The sequence below is a fragment of the Hyperolius riggenbachi genome, chromosome 10 (assembly GCF_040937935.1).
Source record: "Hyperolius riggenbachi isolate aHypRig1 chromosome 10, aHypRig1.pri, whole genome shotgun sequence".
Taxonomy (NCBI): Eukaryota; Metazoa; Chordata; class Amphibia; order Anura; family Hyperoliidae; genus Hyperolius; species Hyperolius riggenbachi.
Genome location: NC_090655.1, coordinates 54930495 through 54948327, shown reverse-complemented (window position 1 = coordinate 54948327; position 17833 = coordinate 54930495). Strand labels below are relative to the sequence as shown.

At 45.3% G+C, this 17833-nt stretch overlaps 1 protein-coding gene across 14 annotated transcripts in view; it reads right to left on the bottom strand.

Moving 5' to 3' along the window:
• The window catches only part of LOC137535751 (VPS10 domain-containing receptor SorCS1-like), a 1470659-nt gene that overhangs the window by 310219 nt on the left and 1142607 nt on the right, over positions 1-17833 (bottom strand). For all 14 annotated transcript variants that reach the window (XM_068257627.1, XM_068257625.1, XM_068257626.1 and 11 more), the window contains one exon: positions 5495-5559. In XM_068257627.1, coding sequence (XP_068113728.1) covers positions 5495-5559 — 65 coding nt within the window. The remainder of the gene's footprint in view (positions 1-5494; positions 5560-17833) is intronic.

Below are 17833 nucleotides of genomic sequence, written 5' to 3'. Positions count from 1 at the left end.
ATCTCGTGAGGAGCGAGATTTGATGGGAGCTCATGTGAGCGCGCTCTCCCATCACCCCAGCATCAGCCTGCCAGCCTGTGATCGGAGCTGGTGGGCTGTTTTTTTTTTTTAATGATCATTTATTTATATAGTGCTGACATCTTACACAGTGCTGCACAGAGTATAGTCTTATAGTCACTTAACTGTCCCTCAGAGGGGCTCACAATCCATAGGTCTAGGGATGTGTGGTGTAGTGTTTGTATCATAGTGGGCAGCACGGTGGCGTAGTGGTTAGCTCTCTCGCCTTGCAGCACTGGGTCCCTGGTTCGAATCCCAGCCAGGGCACTATCTGCAAAGAGTTTGTATGTTCTCTCCGTGTCTGCGTGGGTTTCCTCCGGGCACTCCGGTTTCCTCCCACATTCCAAAAACATACGGATAAGTTAATTGGCTCCCCCTAAAAAAATTGGCCCTAGACTACAGCACTACATAATATAGACATATGGCAATGGTAGGGATTAGATTGTGAGCTCCTTTGAGGGACAGTTAGTGACAAGATATATATACACTGTACAGCGCTGCGTAATATGTCGGCGCTATATAAATACTAAATAATAATAATAATAATAGTCTAGGGCCTATTTAGGGGGAAGCCATTTAACTTAAAAAAAAACCAAAAACCTAAAACTAGCAGCAGCAGCAATCAAATAGCACCAAAAGAAAGCTGTATTAGTGACAAGAAAAGGAGGTAAAATTCATTTGGGTGCTAAGTTGTATGACTGAGCAATAAACAGTTAAAGTTGTAAAGTGCTGAATTGTAAAAAAAAATGGCCTGGTCACTAGGGGTGTATAAACCTCTGGGGCTCAAAAGGTTAAAGTGAACCTGAACTGAAAATTAAAGTCAAAATAAACATACACACGTCATACTTAGCTCCTGTGTTGTCGTATCAATTTCTTTCTCCTCTCCCGCATACTGTTTGTCCATTGGGATTGATGGAATTCTCAGTCCTCCATTGTAAAAATGTCACTGACCCTTTAACAGCTTCTGGGTCAGCACACTGTTAGGGCCCTTTTACACTTAATCAGTTGGTATGCGTTAGTACGCGTTTTTTTCCATAGCAGTGCATTGGGAAGAAGATTTCAGTTAAAACGCGTTAAGTGTGAAAGGTGCCATAGGAAAACATGGGACTTACTTTGCAAATCAATTTTCTTTCCGTTTTAACTGAGAGCAACTGATTAAGTGTAAAAGGGCCCTTAAACTGTAATATCGCCTTCATGAGCCATAGGGAATCATGGACATTACCTTGCACATCAGTTGTCCTTTCAGTTGTAACTGACAGCAACTGATACATAACTGACAGCAACTGATGTATTTCAGTTCTGACAAAATCTTGTTAGTACTGGAATGGATCATTGTTAGAGGAAAATGGTGAGCTTCTGAGAGGAACTGATGGTGAGGTAAGTATGTACTATTCATTAGCAAATACATCATGTGTTATTTTAAATCATTTTACTCAGTTCAGGTTCCCTTTAAAGAAAACCTGTAATACAAAAAAATCCCTCTGGGAGATACTTACCTCGGGAGGGGGAAGCCTCTGGATCATAACAAGGCTTCTCCCATCCCTCTGTTAGCCCGCACGGGTCCCCAAAGTGCAGCGATGTAAATATTTACCTCTCCGCCATCCAGCTCAGGCGTACTAGTGGCTGTTCATTCGGGCTAGGCCAAATAGCCGAATCTGATTGATCCGCTCTACTGCGCAGGCACAAGTCCTTTTGCAGCTGCGCAGTAGAGCGGATACTATCGGGCTCGGCTATTTCCGCCTAACCTGAAGGAAGAGCCGCTACTGCGCCTGAGCTGGATCCCGGAGAGGTAAATATATCAGGCCTTGTCAGACTTGTTGGGGGAGGATTTGGAGGAGCCAGCGCTGGACTGTCTGCAGCTACAGGGATGAGGGAAGCCTCATTGGGGCCCTGAGGCTTCCCACTCCCGAGGTACTGTATATTCTGGCGTATAAAATTACTTTTTAACCCTTGAAAATCTTCTGAAAAGTCAGGGGTCGTCTTATACGTCGGGTGTCATTGATGCCGGGTGATACGCCCTATCCTGTTACCGCCTCTCAGATCTCGCTGCTGAGGACTGTAGTGAAGCGGCGCAGGCGCATATGTGTGAGATCTGAGAGGCAGAGAAGGAGGTGAATAAGATACAAGGGCGGGCCAGAAGTGTGAAAGAGGCGTGTTTTATGGGCACAGTGCAATCTATTCTTCCATACCGCTCTGATAAACAGGGAAACAAGGAGAGCTGACCAATTCACTTAGGGAGAGGGATAGTTGACCAATCCAACCAGTCAATCGCCTATATACTGGGTACCACATACAGTACAGCACCAGTATCTGTTCATACATAGCACAAGTATATGATGTTTTTTCAATGTTTATTGGGTGTGAGTTGGAAGAGGAGTAGTCGTATATGGCGAGTATATCCCAAACTCCATATTTTAACTGGAAAAGTTGGGGGGTCGTCTTATACGCCAGAATGGGTAAGTAACCCCAGGGGAAGTTTTTTTTTTAAAGACAGAGTCTCTAGTTGTGAACAGGGTGAAGAGTAAGGCACAGCTGTCTATTGAGTTAATAATGGTTTCTTGCATCTTTCAGGCACTGAGTGTCACGCTGAGAGTCGTCCTAAAGAGGTTTGATAATTCTCTGTGAAATAAGAAAAAAATGCCATCTCTAACCTGTTTAAAATCTGTTGTCTTCGCAGCTTGTGGTAGATTAAAATTTCCATAGCAACTCAGTGAAGCTGTTAATCCAGCGCTCTGACTACGCATCAAGTTTCCGTGACAGAGAGAGGGGAGGACGTCCTTGATGCCGCCTGAGCTTGTTACATATCTGTCACTTTTCAAAGATGCCTGACAGTTATACAGGGAAAACAAACGGAAGATTTGCCTAACTGACAATTATGGACTAGGGGAGAAGTCATTTAGAAGCAATAAGCTCACGTAGTAAAGTAGACAGCCTCATTGGAGGCCTTCCATCTTGTCAGGAGGAGTGGAGACTCTGATTATTCCAGATTTATATTTATGGCATCTGCCTTTAAAGCCCTGGTTCAACTAACTTTTTTTAATGTTTTTTTAATGTGCATCAATTAGTTATTCACAAAGGCTTGATGCCTATAACGTCAGTCATTTTTGCAATAAACATATTGAAAGTGCATGGTTGGCAGCAAAGGAGAGTGGGAGTTGCTTCCCCAGCACAGAGCAGATCACCTGACCCCAATCACCTCCTCCCTTTGCTGAGACCTCTCTGTGGCCAGCACTACCGGTCAGCAGTCTCACTATATTCCTTCCTATTTTCTTCCTGCTCACTGTGCTCGGTGTGTTTAAAAAAAAAAAAAGCTGTGTGTACCTTACATCACTTTGCCCTGACTAAAATAAGAAGCATCTCTCACTGTTCTTCTGTATAACTCTTTTATAAAGATACTGGGTAAGCTGTAGTGAAGGGATTTAACAATGGGGTTTATATACATATCGTACATACATACAGACTTACAAGTTAAATCTGACAAGAACTGTGGCAATTCCATCTAGCTCTTTATAGGCTTCCTTAGTTTTAACAGCAGCCCAACATACATTTATGCAACTTTGTGATTGGTTGGAAGGCGCTTTATAGAGAACCACTCTCTCCACCCAACTGGTCTATCGATAGACACGTTTGCCAGTGCCAGACTTCAGCAGGGACACCATGACAAGAACAAACTTGGAGGCGGCACACAAATGGCTTAGCAATTCAAATTGTATTAGGAACACACAGAGGTACACACAACAGGTTTCGGGTGTGTCACCTGAGGAAGGGCCATGCCTGAAACATATTGTGTGTACCTCTGTGTGCTCCTAATACAGATTGAATTGCTGAGCCATTTGTGTGCCACCTCCAAGTTTGTTCTTGGTTAGAAGGCATCATGTGTTACCCGAACCACCAGGAAGCGCTCTGGAGCGCAGATGATACATCTTTATGGATACACCTTTATAGTTAGTCAACAGGTACCATGTAGGAAGCAGACAACCAGGAAGTACTGTGTCGTCATGACAGCATGGCAGATGGCACTGGGGGCATCACGTACGCTACAGAAGCGCTATGTAAATTAAAGCCTGAGCTGGGAACAACATCCCTGGCACAGAGTCTTTGAAGATGCTTGAGAGGCAAACGGTTGTTAGGCAGGCCGCTGCTACTCCACAGCCACACCATGAGGATCGGGTATGTCAATACCTTTTAACTTTCAATGTTAAACTTTTGAAAAAAACATACGAATAAAGCTTTTTTATGCCAAGAGCAGCAGTGCTAGAAATTCTTCTTCTAGCTAAAATTCCTTAGTTTTCTGCTATTATAAAACGCTGGAGGGAGGAAACTCCCCCACACCCTCCATTTAAATAAGTTATGGAAAGGAGACTAAAAAATCTAGACACCAGACCAAATTCCAATATGAAAACCACCTATTTGATCCTCAGCAATAAACAGGTACAGACTAAGAGTGCAGATGGCCTGGCAGTTGTTTTGCGGGTCTCCCCTGCTTCATCAGAGTAAAGTCTGTGGCCACTGAGGAAGCAGGGGGAAGACCTGCAAAACAGATCTGTATCTTTTTATTGCTGAGGATGGAATACATACATGGTTTTCATATTGGAATTTGGTCTGTTGCCCGGTTCTTTGAGTCTGCTTTCCATCTAGTTTACCAGTAGGCACAGCCATACACCTTAAATCCATCATCCTCTGTGCAATCAAGCATTTAGTGCAACCAAACTGTTCTTCTTATCCACTATGTAAATACGTTGTCGCTACAGAAAAAAGGAGCTGACCAATGATGGAACAAGATTTCATCGAGGATCTCATCAAGCATGTATGTACAAGTTATGAGGTACCCAGCAAAGGTCTTATGCACCTGTCCAAATAACTTCATACCACCTTCCCCCTCTGAGGAGAACTTTTCCCCAAAATGTCATCCAAACAATCAGTCTATGATAGCTTAGAGTTGTTGGTTGAACATGTGTGCACAACCCCATTGAATGACTAGCAGGTTGGTCTGACACTGCTATCCAGGTTAGTCTTAAGCCAATTTAGTGCCATAGGTAGCCTACAATCACTAGCTGTGTAAAATGACATAAAAGAAAATTGCAAAGTGGTACTGCAGTATGCTCTGTGAACACTAGATGGAGCTTCTTGCCTGAGTGGCATGTGCTCAGAAACATGCCTGCTCCTATCTGCCAAACTGTCTGAGAAGCACTGTAGAGTATGTGTGCATTTTATGTACACAAAAACAAAGCAAAGCAATCAGGCTGAAATAATGTTTGCAATAATCTATGCAGCCTTCAGCAGCTGAACTGGAAGCAATAAGTTTTTCTCGGCAAAGTGGAGATTTTCCTTTAAACAGTAGCGGCGATTGCGGTAAAAAGGCAATAATGAAATAAAAGTGTTTTTTTCCCTTGCTGCAGAAAACTTCAGGAACAGAACAAAGCATTTCATAACTTACGTCCTTCAGCAGTTTTGGTCTCAAGGTGGACGAGGTCAGCGTCTCTGTTGGAAACGGTCACAGTCCTGCGGGCGAGAATACATTACAGGCCAGTTAGACTTTCAGATTGTAACCTGCATTTTATTTACCTTATTGATTTCATCGTTGCCTTGTGAGAGGCAGCATTGCTGGATACTCCGACAAGGTCAAGAGGAAATGAAACATTTCCACTCAAATTACTTCATGGTCGAATTTCCAATAAAGTGCAAAAACCTGGCCTGTTCCTGCTTGAGGAAGAGTACAAAGAAGAAGAACTTAGTTGTTTGTTGGTGTTTACAGGGGAATGTAAAACCAAACAATAAAACATTGCCAAACAACAGTGCCACACAAATATATGTAAACCTCGTTTCTAAAATAGGTCCCTATACGTCCCTCATTTAAAAAAAAAATTCTTACCTGGACTGGTTGCCTTTGACTAACTGCAGGGACTGTGCAGTGCCAGGGGATTGTGGGAAGCTTTTTTATTTCTCTTAGCTACAGTAACCAGCTTATCTTAGCAAGCAAATAACAGACAGTTTCCCATTTCTAATAAGATACGGACACTGTGACCAGTAGCGTTTACACAGTGATGTAAGCCTGAGGTCTAGGTGATGCTTGCTGTGGGAGAGACAATAAAAAGTGTGGCAGTAGGGAGGGAACATACAAACTAAGCTGGGCTGAAACATAATAAAAAGGCGGCAGAAGTAATGTTACTTTTTGCATCATAGAGAAACAGTAAAGATGGAAACTAGCAGAAATATTATTTTCTTTTTTCATATCACATTTCTCCTGCATCAGTGAACACTAAAAACAAGTAAATTCTTATTGGGAGATCAATTTATTTTTCCAGTTAATATGGAGTTTTATCTCACTTTAAAGTGACCATGGGGTGGATTTGTGCAGTTTCTGAAATCGAGGTGTGCAGTGTAAGTCCAGATGCTTTTATTAACCTCCTGAATATATTTTCTTCTCTTTTATAAAGCCATATAAAACTGCAGTGAAACGGAACACGGCCAAATACAAGATACAAGATCATGTTGGAAGCAACAGCAGTCAGGCTGGACTGAGCTACACTAGACTAGGGTTTCAACTCATAACAGTGTGCTGATGACATGCAAAGCATACTACTGATCACAAGTTCCATGGCCTGCCCTCACACTTGCCTGAATAATTCAGTGCCGCTGTCCAAAGTGCTGAAAGAGACTCAAGTAAGAATGAGTACGAATATTTTGTTATTTAGAGGCTATTTATTTGTTTTTTTAACTTTTATGCCCCCCATGAATTAAGTGAGCACCATTAGGTTTTACAAATCTGGACACCTGAAGTTCCAGTGAAGACTTTACATGTTGAAAATGGCATCAGGAGATCTAGATTGACAAATACAAATCTATAATTTTTGGTTGCACCAGAAGGCAGATGGACACGGAAAGCCTGGAGACTTTACATGTTGAAAATGGCAAGGGTGAGTTTCTGCAACCAACAGTGAAGCATGGTGGAGATTCCTTGAAATTTTGGGGCTGCATATCTGTACTTGAACTTTCAGATTTAGTTATAATTGAAGGTCTTACTAATGCGAATAAGTAGTCAGATACTTGTTGATCATGCAAAACCATCATGGAAACGTATGATTGGTCAACGACCCCAAACATATTGCCATAAACAAAGGCCGGTTTCACCCTGGAAACCGGCGTTGTAGCTCAGCGTTGTAGCTGCGCTGCTGTGCGATGATCTCACTGCACTGCAACGCCAAAAATAACCTTCGGGGATTACCGCAATAATGCGCGGTAATCTACCTTCTGGCTGCAAGCCAAGCAGGAAGTAAGGCTCTCTAGCGCTCGCTTCCTGTGGCCGAAATTGTAATTGCGTGAAAGTGTATTGAAAAAATACGCTTCTGTGCATGCGCGTTGCCCCGTGAATGCCAAAAAAGCTGTATCGCTATAGACCTACATGACTTCCGGTCACAGCATGTCGCCAACTCGCCATGCATGTTGCCCGTTGCTCTCACGTTAAATCGTGCATTTCCAGCGGATGGTATTGCACTGCGCTAGGTATGAAATGCCCCATAGACTATCACTGGCGTAGCGGTACCACAATGCGCCAGTGTGAAAGAGGCCAAAGGGTGACCATACCAATAATTGTACACAAAGTGGATGGAGTGTGTGAGCACCCTGGAGCAAAAGATACAAGAGAGAAAACGGGAGCCCAATGGAGCAGTACGTCAAAGTAACACAATTTTTGGGAAATAATTAAGCAAAAGGTCTACTCACAAAGGTGGGTTGCTAGGGGCAACCGACCACAGCCAGCAGGTAGAGACAATGACCTCGACACCATTCCGGGTGGTCCAGATGGACCTCGGTTGGTCGCTCTCCTTGATAAAAAGAACCACTAGGCTTGTGTAAAAACACTGTGGCTAATGCTTATACCCCTTCAACGGGGGACGTTGAGGGGTGGATTTAGCACATATAAGGGATAAAGAGGCGCCCTAAGTTAGAGGTCTAGAGACTGTTGGCACTTTTATTGGCCCGAGGAAGCGGGCTCAGACCGTGAAATGCGTTGCTTGCTTTGTAATTAAAAAAAATTCTTTGTCTAAGAATTTTGTCTCTGAGGTAAGCCACCTCACTTGTTTCTTTTTAGTTGTTTTTAACGTATTTTATACAACCAAGGCACCTCTTTATCCCCTATATATACCAATAACTGGTATTACTTGTGTTTCTTTCTGTTTATAAACTTTGTGTGAGATTAAGTGACGGAAATATTCACTCGGTTGTGTTTGAAAGTCTCCTCCCTTCACAGCATTATTTTTTTTTACAAATGCCTAAAACTTTTGTCCAGTAGGGTATACGTTATGTATATGATAAAGATAGAAGCCTTTTCTGTATGCAGTTGGGGTAAAGACCATCAATCTTTAATAAAAAGGATTACAATTTCAATCACTACATTAGTTTGAGATGGAGCCTTGGTAACTGTTTTTATTATAATATCATTCACAGATATGGCTCAATAATATAATGAGAATCAATCTAAAAACCTCTTTGGTGCAGTTAACACATTGCGCATTTGAATAATCCCTTCTGCTGCAGATCCTAAGCTTACCGCAGAGGGAAGGAGAGAAGGGATAATGTACAAAAGCCAGATTCCCTGTCACATTCGCTGACGAGAGACTACCAAGGGCATTTTTAAAACTTTAATCGGAACCCGAAGGGACGGGAATACAGAAGCTGCCATATTGGAAACACGTTTTAAAAATGTCATTTATCTGGCTGTTGGACTGATCTTTTGGCTTCAGTAGCGCATGCTTCCAGGGGTGTAACTAGAAATCATATGGTATCTCTTTATTTACACCCATTAACCCTTGAGCAGCCAGTTTATTTAGAGGCTTGCAAGTGCTCCAGGCCATTTTAGTTTAGCACTATTTTATTTCTTCTTTGTTAGATTTCCTAGCTTCTAATTAGTACTGCTGCAATGTGTATTTACGGCCACTTGTCACTAGGGGGCAGTGTGAGACAATGACAGAGGACTTCTGCCTTCAGTTTCCATGGTTTCTGCTTGGAGAGAGGGATCAAAGCAAGCAGACAATTTTCAGCACAAAAAGTTCTGCCAGCTGAAGACGAAAGCAGTACATTATCTGAAAGTAAGATAAATCATTTGTGGCTGTTAACAGGTTAATACTCCCCCCTGGTGCCCCATGGCCAAAGGGTCCATCTGCCAGATGTCATCTAACAAGTGTTGTTGCCACCATCCGTAACAAGTGTGGCCAACACAACTCATGCTCTGCAACAGGGCCCGGTATTAAGGGGGGTGTAAGAGGCCAGGGCCCCCACAATCCTGGGCACTCCTGTAGCTACAGGGGCTACTCACCCAGTAGTTACCCCCTGTTTGATTTATACATCTCACTTCAACAAGGATGCCGTCTGAACACCTGATCAGCATAGTGCTTCCAGGTCAGTGATGGCAGCCTTCATATTCCTATAAGTTCATTCACTGGATCTATGCATATGGATTCACTACGAAGGTTTCATTTAAAGTGTATGGAGAGTTTCCATGTCTTTGCACACATCCGCTCTCCCATAATATTAAGTGTATACAAGGCTGGATTTACTTTTTTGTTGTAGCTGCCCTTCTATGTGCAACAGCCATTCTTCTATGCCATGTGCAGCCCCCTCTTCTATGAATAACCTTCATGTACAGCAGCTCCCCTCCCATTCCATGTACAGCTCCCTCTTCCATGTATAATTCCATGTACAGCAGCCCCATCTCATGTAAAGCCTCCTCTTCCATGTACAGCAGCCCATCCCACGTACAGCCCCATCTTCCAGGTATACTTTTTTATGTATGACAACCTACCCATTCCATGTACAACCCCCATTTTCAGGTATAGCTCCCATCTACAGCAGCTCCCCTCCCATTTCATGTACAGCCCGCTCTTTCATGTATAAGTTATATGTACAGCCGCTCCCCTCCCATGTACAACCTCCACTTCCAGGTATAACTTCCATATAGGGCAGCCCCTGTCTTTTCCATGTACAGCCCCCTCTTTCAGGTATAACTTCCCTGTACAGCCCCCCTCTCATTTCATGTACAGCCCCCTATTCCTAGTATAACAGTCCCCCTTCCATTTCATGTACAGCCCCCTCTTCCTAGTATAACAGCCCCCCTTCTATTTCATGTACAGCCCCTCTTCCTGGTATAACAGCCCCCATTCTATTTCATGTACAGCCCCCTCTTCCTGGTATAACAGTCCCCCTTCTATTTCATGTACAGCCCCCTCTTCCTGGTATAACAGTCCCCCTTCTATTTCATGTACAGCCCCCTCTTCCTGGTATAACAGCCCCCATTCTATTTCATGTACAGCCCCCTCTTCCTGATATAACAGCCCCCATTCTATTCCATGTACAGCCCCCTCTTCCTGATATAACAGTCCCCCCCCCTACTTCCATTTCATGTACAGCCCCCTCTTCCTGGTATAACAGCCCCCATTCCATTTCATGTACAGCCCCCTCTTCCTGGTATAACAGCCCCCTTTCCATTTCATGTACAGCCCCCTCTTCCTGGTATAACGGCCCCCTTTCCATTTCATGTACAGCCCCCTCTTCCTGGCATAACAGTCCCCCTTCCATTTCATGTACAGCCCCCTCCTCCTAGTATAACAGCACCCCTTCTATTTCATGTACAGTCCCCCTTCTATTTCATGTACAGCCCCCTCTTCCTAATATAACAGTCCCCCTTCCATTTCATGTACAGCCCCCTCTTCCTAGTATAACAGTCCCCCTTCTATTTCATGTACAGCCCCCTCTTCCTGGCATAACAGTCCCCCCTTCCATTTCATGTACAGCCCCCTCTTCCAGGCATAACAGTCCCCCTTCCATTTCATGTACAGCCCCCTCTTCCTAGTATAACAGTCCCCCTTCTATTTCATGTACAGCGCCCTCTTCCTGGCATAACAGTCCCCCCTTCCATTTCATGTACAGCCCCCTCTTCCTGGCATAACAGTCCCCCCTTCCATTTCATGTACAGCCCCCTCTTCCTGGTATAACAGCCCCCTCTTCCATTTCATGTACAGCTCCCTCTTCCTGGTATAACAGTCCCCCTTCCATTTCATGTACAGCTCCCTCTTCCTGGTATAACAGTCCCCCTTCTATTTCATGTACAGCCCCCTCTTCCTAGTATAACAGTCCCCCTTCTATTTCATGTACAGCCCCCTCTTCCTGGCATAACAGTCCCCCCTTCCATTTCATGTACAGCCCCCTCTTCCTGGCATAACAGTCCCCCCTTCCATTTCATGTACAGCCCCCTCTTCCAGGCATAACAGTCCCCCTTCCATTTCATGTACAGCCCCCTCTTCCTAGTATAACAGTCCCCCTTCTATTTCATGTACAGCCCCCTCTTCCTGGCATAACAGTCCCCCCTTCCATTTCATGTACAGCCCCCTCTTCCTGGCATAACAGTCCCCCCTTCCATTTCATGTACAGCCCCCTCTTCCTGGTATAACAGCCCCCTCTTCCATTTCATGTACAGCCCCCTCTTCCTGGTATAACAGTCCCCCTTCTATTTCATGTACAGCCCCCTCTTCCAGGCATAACAGTCCCCCCTTCCATTTCATGTACAGCCTCCTCTTCCTGGCATAACAGTCCCCCCTTCCATTTCATGTACAGCCCCTCTTCCTGGCATAACAGTCCCCCCTTCCATTTCATGTACAGCCCCCTCTTCCTGGCATAACAGTCCCCCCTTCCATTTCATGTACAGCCCCCTCTTCCTGGCATAACAGTCCCCCCTTCCATTTCATGTACAGCCTCCTCTTCCTGGCATAACAGTCCCCCCTTCCATTTCATGTACAGCCCCCTCTTCCTGGCATAACAGTCCCCCCTTCCATTTCATGTACAGCCTCCTCTTCCTGGCATAACAGTCCCCCCTTCCATTTCATGTACAGCCCCTCTTCCTGGCATAACAGTCCCCATTCCATTTCATGTACAGCCCCCTCTTCCTAATATAACAGTCCCCCTTCCATTTCATGTACAGCCCCCTCTTCCTAGTATAACAGTCCCCCTTCTATTTCATGTACAGCCCCCTCTTCCTGGCATAACAGTCCCCCCTTCCATTTCATGTACAGCCCCCTCTTCCAGGCATAACAGTCCTCCCTTCCATTTCATGTACAGCCCCCTCTTCCTGGTATAACAGCCCCCTCTTCCATTTCATGTACAGCTCCCTCTTCCTGGTATAACAGCCCCCCTTCTATTTCATGTACAGCCCCCTCTTCCTGGCATAACAGTCCCCCCTTCCATTTCATGTACAGCCCCCTCTTCCAGGCATAACAGTCCTCCCTTCCATTTCATGTACAGCCCCCTCTTCCTGATATAACAGTCCCCCCCCCCCTACTTCCATTTCATGTACAGCCCCTCTTCCTGGCATAACAGTCCCCCTTCTATTTCATGTACAGCTCCCTCTTCCAGGCATAACAGTCCCCCCTTCCATTTCATGTGCAGCCCCTCTTCCTGGCATAACAGTCCCCCCTTCCATTTCATGTACAGCCCCCTCTTCCTGGTATAACAGCCCCCCATCCATTTCATGTACAGTTCCCTCTTCCTGGCATAACAGTCCCCCATTACATTTCATGTACAGCCCCCTCTTCCTAATATAACAGTCCCCCTTCTATTTCATGTACAGCCCCCTCTTCCTAGTATAACAGCCCCCCTTCTATTTCATGTACAGCCCCTCTTCCTGGCATAACAGCCCCCCCCCCCCTACTTCCATTTCATGTACAGCCCCCTCTTCCTGGCATAACAGTCTCCCTTCCATTTCATGTACAGCCCCCTCTTCCTGGCATAACAGTCCCCCCCCCCCCCTACTTCCATTTCATGTACAGGCCCCTCTTCCTGGCATAACAGTCCCCCTTCCATTTCATGTACAGGCCCCTCTTCCTGGCATAACAGTCCCCCCTTCCATTTCATGTACAGCCCCCTCTTCCTGGTATAACAGTCCCCCTTCCATTTCATGTACAGGCCCCTCTTCCTGGCATAACAGTCCCCCTTCCATTTCATGTACAGGCCCCTCTTCCTGGCATAACAGTCCCCCTTCCATTTCATGTACAGGCCCCTCTTCCTGGCATAACAGCCCCCCCCCCCTACTTCCATTTCATGTACAGCCCCCTCTTCCTGGCATAACAGCCCCCCCCCCCCTTACTTCCATTTCATGTACAGCCCCTCTTCCTAATATAACAGTCCCCCTTCTATTTCATGTACAGCCCCCTCTTCCTGGTATAACAGTCCCCCTTCCATTTCATGTACCGCCCCCTCTTCCTGGCATAACATCCCCCCTTCCATTTCATGTACAGCCCCTCTTCCTGGCATAACAGTCCCCCTTCTATTTCATGTACAGCCCCCTCTTCCTGGCATAACAGCCCCCCTTCTATTTCATGTACAGCCCCTCTTCCTGGCATAACAGTCCCCCTTCTATTTCATGTACAGGCCCCTCTTGAATGTGTAACATCCTGAAGCCCCTCTTTGTCATGTACAGCCCACTTTTTTCAGTAGCTTCCCCCTTGCACGTGTTGCTCCTCCTTTGCATACACCTTTTCCTAATGCAGCGACTCTTCTACCATGTCTAGCAGCCAACCCTTCGGCACCAGCCGACTTAGACCTGGGCCTCTGTGGCCTTTACAGAAATCCAGCCCTGAGTGTATGTTTGAAAAAATGCTAGGGATGTGCCAAAAGCAGAACTAAGAAACTCAAAACACATTTTTCAGCGCTAGAAGAATTATGTAAGAAAACGTCTGGAGGTTTTCACATATTTTCTGGTATCGTTCTTAAAGTGGACCTGAACTCTTGCACAGGACTGAAGAAATACAAAGAGAAATGCACCCTGTATGTATTTAGAGAGCTTAGCCCATTTAATTTCCCCTCATTTGTATCTAATCACAAGTTGTAATCTGATCTCTCCTCTGTGTCACATGACTGTCTATGGCAGCGATGGCAGATAAGCTCATTTGAAAGCACAGGAAATTAATAATATGTCTGTTTCTATGAATCAGGAAGTAGAGACACTGCAGATTTATTGCAGGATTTGTATCAGCTGTAACAAAGAAATGTTTTTCTTTAAAGTTTATTATGCTGTCAGAGCAGAGAGGACGTTCTGAGTTCAGGTCCGCTTCAAAGCAGAAGGATCAGCCATACTATGCCAGGGAAAAAAAACACATATATAAGTAGATAACTACTTGTTCTACATACATAACAGATGTATTGTACTATCTAAGTTTTCATTTCAGTGAATTATATATACTAAAAGAGAATTCTGTTCCACGCATTTTCCATTTTGATTCCCTTTGACTGAAGCTACTTCTGATGTCATTTCCTCCCTTACACTTTTTTTTCCTCCTAGAATCTGCTTTGTCATAGCTAGCTTGCTTGTTGCTTTGTAAACATGTTAGCACAGCAAGATAAGATTTCAGCACGAGCTTCACACGGAACGACCCTCAGCCAATCAGTGAGGATCAGGAATGTGAGAGGGGTGATAACAAGTTTCCTTCTCATCGGCAATGTACCAAATAGGTTTCAATCATTTTTATTGGGGTTTTTTAAAGTGACAATGTTCCAAATAGAGCCAGGCTGACAGATAAGATTTATTACTGCAGAAACATTTCTGATTAGATTGGAATGCTTGCAATGTAGGGTGAGGTTCCAGGCTGCATAATGAACACAGAGCAGTGGGTAAATGGAATTCTGTGGCTGACAATCCCACTTTAAAGGCCTGACCCAATTCTCACATTTCCATGCGACTTATCTAGACTAGTTAGCTTTTTTGTTGCAACTTTGTTAAATATGCAGTTTCTGCAGTTCTGCCTGGTGCGGCCGGGCGTTCGGCTTTGTTCTTTTCTTGGTCTCGCTCCCAAAAGGGGCTGGAGGAACACAATAAATAATAAGCAGAGAGAACTATCCCGGCTCCCCGGCCTGCTGTTGATCACAATAGACAAGTCTGAAGATGTATCTCGCCAACCAAGCGCAGCTACTCCTCCTGGCAGCCGCGAGATCCCCGGAGCCGCGCGCCAGCCAGCTCTTTCATTTGAACAGTGGAAACCGGTAGATTTACACGCAATCCCAGTTTAAATCCATATTTGGCATTTATTACATTTCTGTTCCTTCATTATACAGTCCTAGCTGGGCAAAGCAGAACAATGCCGCAATCCTGTCAGTGGAGATCGCAGCTACAGCGCCGCGTGATATCGTGATATCGTTATACCGAGCTGCAGACGCCGCCAGATCCAGGCAGCCTCGCCGGCTGACAGTCCAATTACAAGACTTTGTAATACGGGCGCATTGACAGGCAAAAAAAAAAAACAGTACGCTGCTGCCTGAAGCCCACCCAATCCCCCGCATCTTCCAATCTGACATGTTGGATATACTGTATGTAGGTCTGCCTTTTTTTTTATCTAATTCAACTCTTTCCCCCCATGTAGATGTATTATTTAAAGAGGAACCTTAAAGGACAGTTGGATCGACAGGGATATAATGGATGCTGCCATATTTATTTCCTTTTAAACAATACCAGTTGCCTGGCTATCCTGCTGATCCTCTGCCTCTAATACTTTAAGCTATAAACCCTGAACAGGCATGCAGCAGATCAGGCGTTCCTGACATTATTGTCAGATAGGACAAGATTAGCTGCATGCTTGTTTCTGGTGTTATTCATTCTTTTTTTTTTTAAAACACGCAGCAAGCACTTTGCTTGCTGCGTGCCTTACCCGATCGCCGCCGCCGATCCGCCGCGATGCAGGGCCCCCCCAGGCGAGACCCCGTGCGCTGCCTGGCCAATCAGTGCCAGGCAGCGCTGAGGGGTCGATCGGGTCTCCCTGTGACGTCACGACGCCGCCGACGTCGATGACGTCACGGTGTGCGTCGTCATGGCGACGGGGGAAGCCCTCCAGGAAATCCCGTTCAGAACAGGATTTCTGGACGGGCCATTGCGCCGGCGGCGATCGGAGGGGTGGGAGGGGGGAATCATGTAGCTAGCGCTAGGCTAGCTACATGAAAAAGAAAAAAAATATGTGCAAAAAACGTTCCCGCGGCCGCAGGGCCGCGGGAATCAGAACGCCAGGCAGGTTAATTATCAGGCATGCAAGTGACAGCTTCTGTCTTGTCAGGAATATAGTAAGCCTCACTGATAAGCAAATCACAGCCATAAAAGTTTTCCTAGCAGAATTCAACTTCTGAGGGCAGGGGAGAGATAGAAAAAGGTCAATGGTTCATGTTTGTTTGTTTTTTTTCCCCATTTTTTCACCCAGGGACACTTAATAGACTGTCACTGAGCAAAGACAACAAAACTTTCAATCTACTTTGTAAATGTTTAAATATAAAATAAACCTATGCGAGATCTAAAAAAGTAATTTTTAGAAGAAGGATGATAAATACAATTGCTTATCTCATCAGTTTATTTTCACCTCGGGTCCACTTTAAGGTTTCTTGAACAATATTTATAAGCATTAAAACCGTTTAACAGATTGTGCTTCAGAAGAAGGATTTCCCAAGCTGAGCTTTTCCGTGATTCAGAAGGAAGAGAAGCAGGGAAAGTGTGATGTAAAGTCTTTGTGTCGCTGTTTGGTCGAGGCAGAAGGAAGCACAGATGCTTTTATCTGGTTTACAAGCCTCCATCTGGTGTGGCGATCGCACAGCTGGGACGAGCGCACTCCTATCCCCAGGACACAGGAGCTGGTGCTGATTCATCTGGATACAAAATGCTGCTCTTTTAATCATTAAAGACGATTACAGGTCAGATGAAAAATTACAGCGCGTTTCCTCACAGCGAAGTTACGGCTTCTACTTGTAATAAAGTCCGATCGCCATGTGTGACTAACGACTCTTCCACAGGAACGGCTGGACTGCGCACTGCTTGTAGTTCAGCCTCTGTTCTGCCGACCACCAAGCACCTTGCAACTTAAAGTACCACTATCGTGAAAAATTTTAACATTTAAAGGACAACTGTAGTGAGAGGGATAATGGAGGCTGCAATATTTATTTCCTTTTAAGCAATACCAGTTGCCTGGCTGCCCTGTCGATCCTCTGCCACTAATACTTTTAGCCATAGACCCTGAACAAGCATGTAGCAGATGAAGTGTTTCTGCAGAGCCGTGAAAAGGTCCTCCAGCACCCAAGGCAGAGACTTCAAAGTGTGCCCCTTCATCCCTCCCATTTAGTTATCACACACTGATTGCTATTAGACTAAGAGGCACCCCAGGGCCCCCAACACTTTAATATCTAGTTATCTGGCTTGCAGTCACTCACTGCCATGTATCCCCTTTCCTTATTTCTCTCTGCTTCAAACACAATAGGGGAATGATAGCTTAGTGAGCTGTGCGCTCCCTCCTACACTGCGCCCTGAGGCTGGAGCCTATCTCGCCTCTGCCTAGTCCCGGCTCTGCGGGCACCCAATTACCAGACCAGATTTGCTCCATGCTTGTTTCTGGTGTGATTCAGACACTACTGCAGCCAAATAGATCAGCAGGGCTGCCAGGCAACTGGTATTATTTAACCAATTGAGGACCGTGGTGTTAAACCCCCCCTAGTGACTGTGACCAGGAACCTGGTCACCCCCCTAGTGACCAGGCTATTTTTTTACTAAAATGGCCACTGAAGCTTTAAGGCCAAGCTGTAGGGCCACACAGCTCAGCACACAAGTGATCTCCCCCCCCCCCCCCTCCTTTTCTCTCCACCAACAGAGCTTCCTGTTGTTGGGGTCTGATGATTGCTCCACAGTTCATTGTTTTTAAATAAATTTGGCAGTTTTTTTTTTAATTCATTTTGCCTTGCTCCCTCCCTCCCTCCTCCTGCTAGCCAA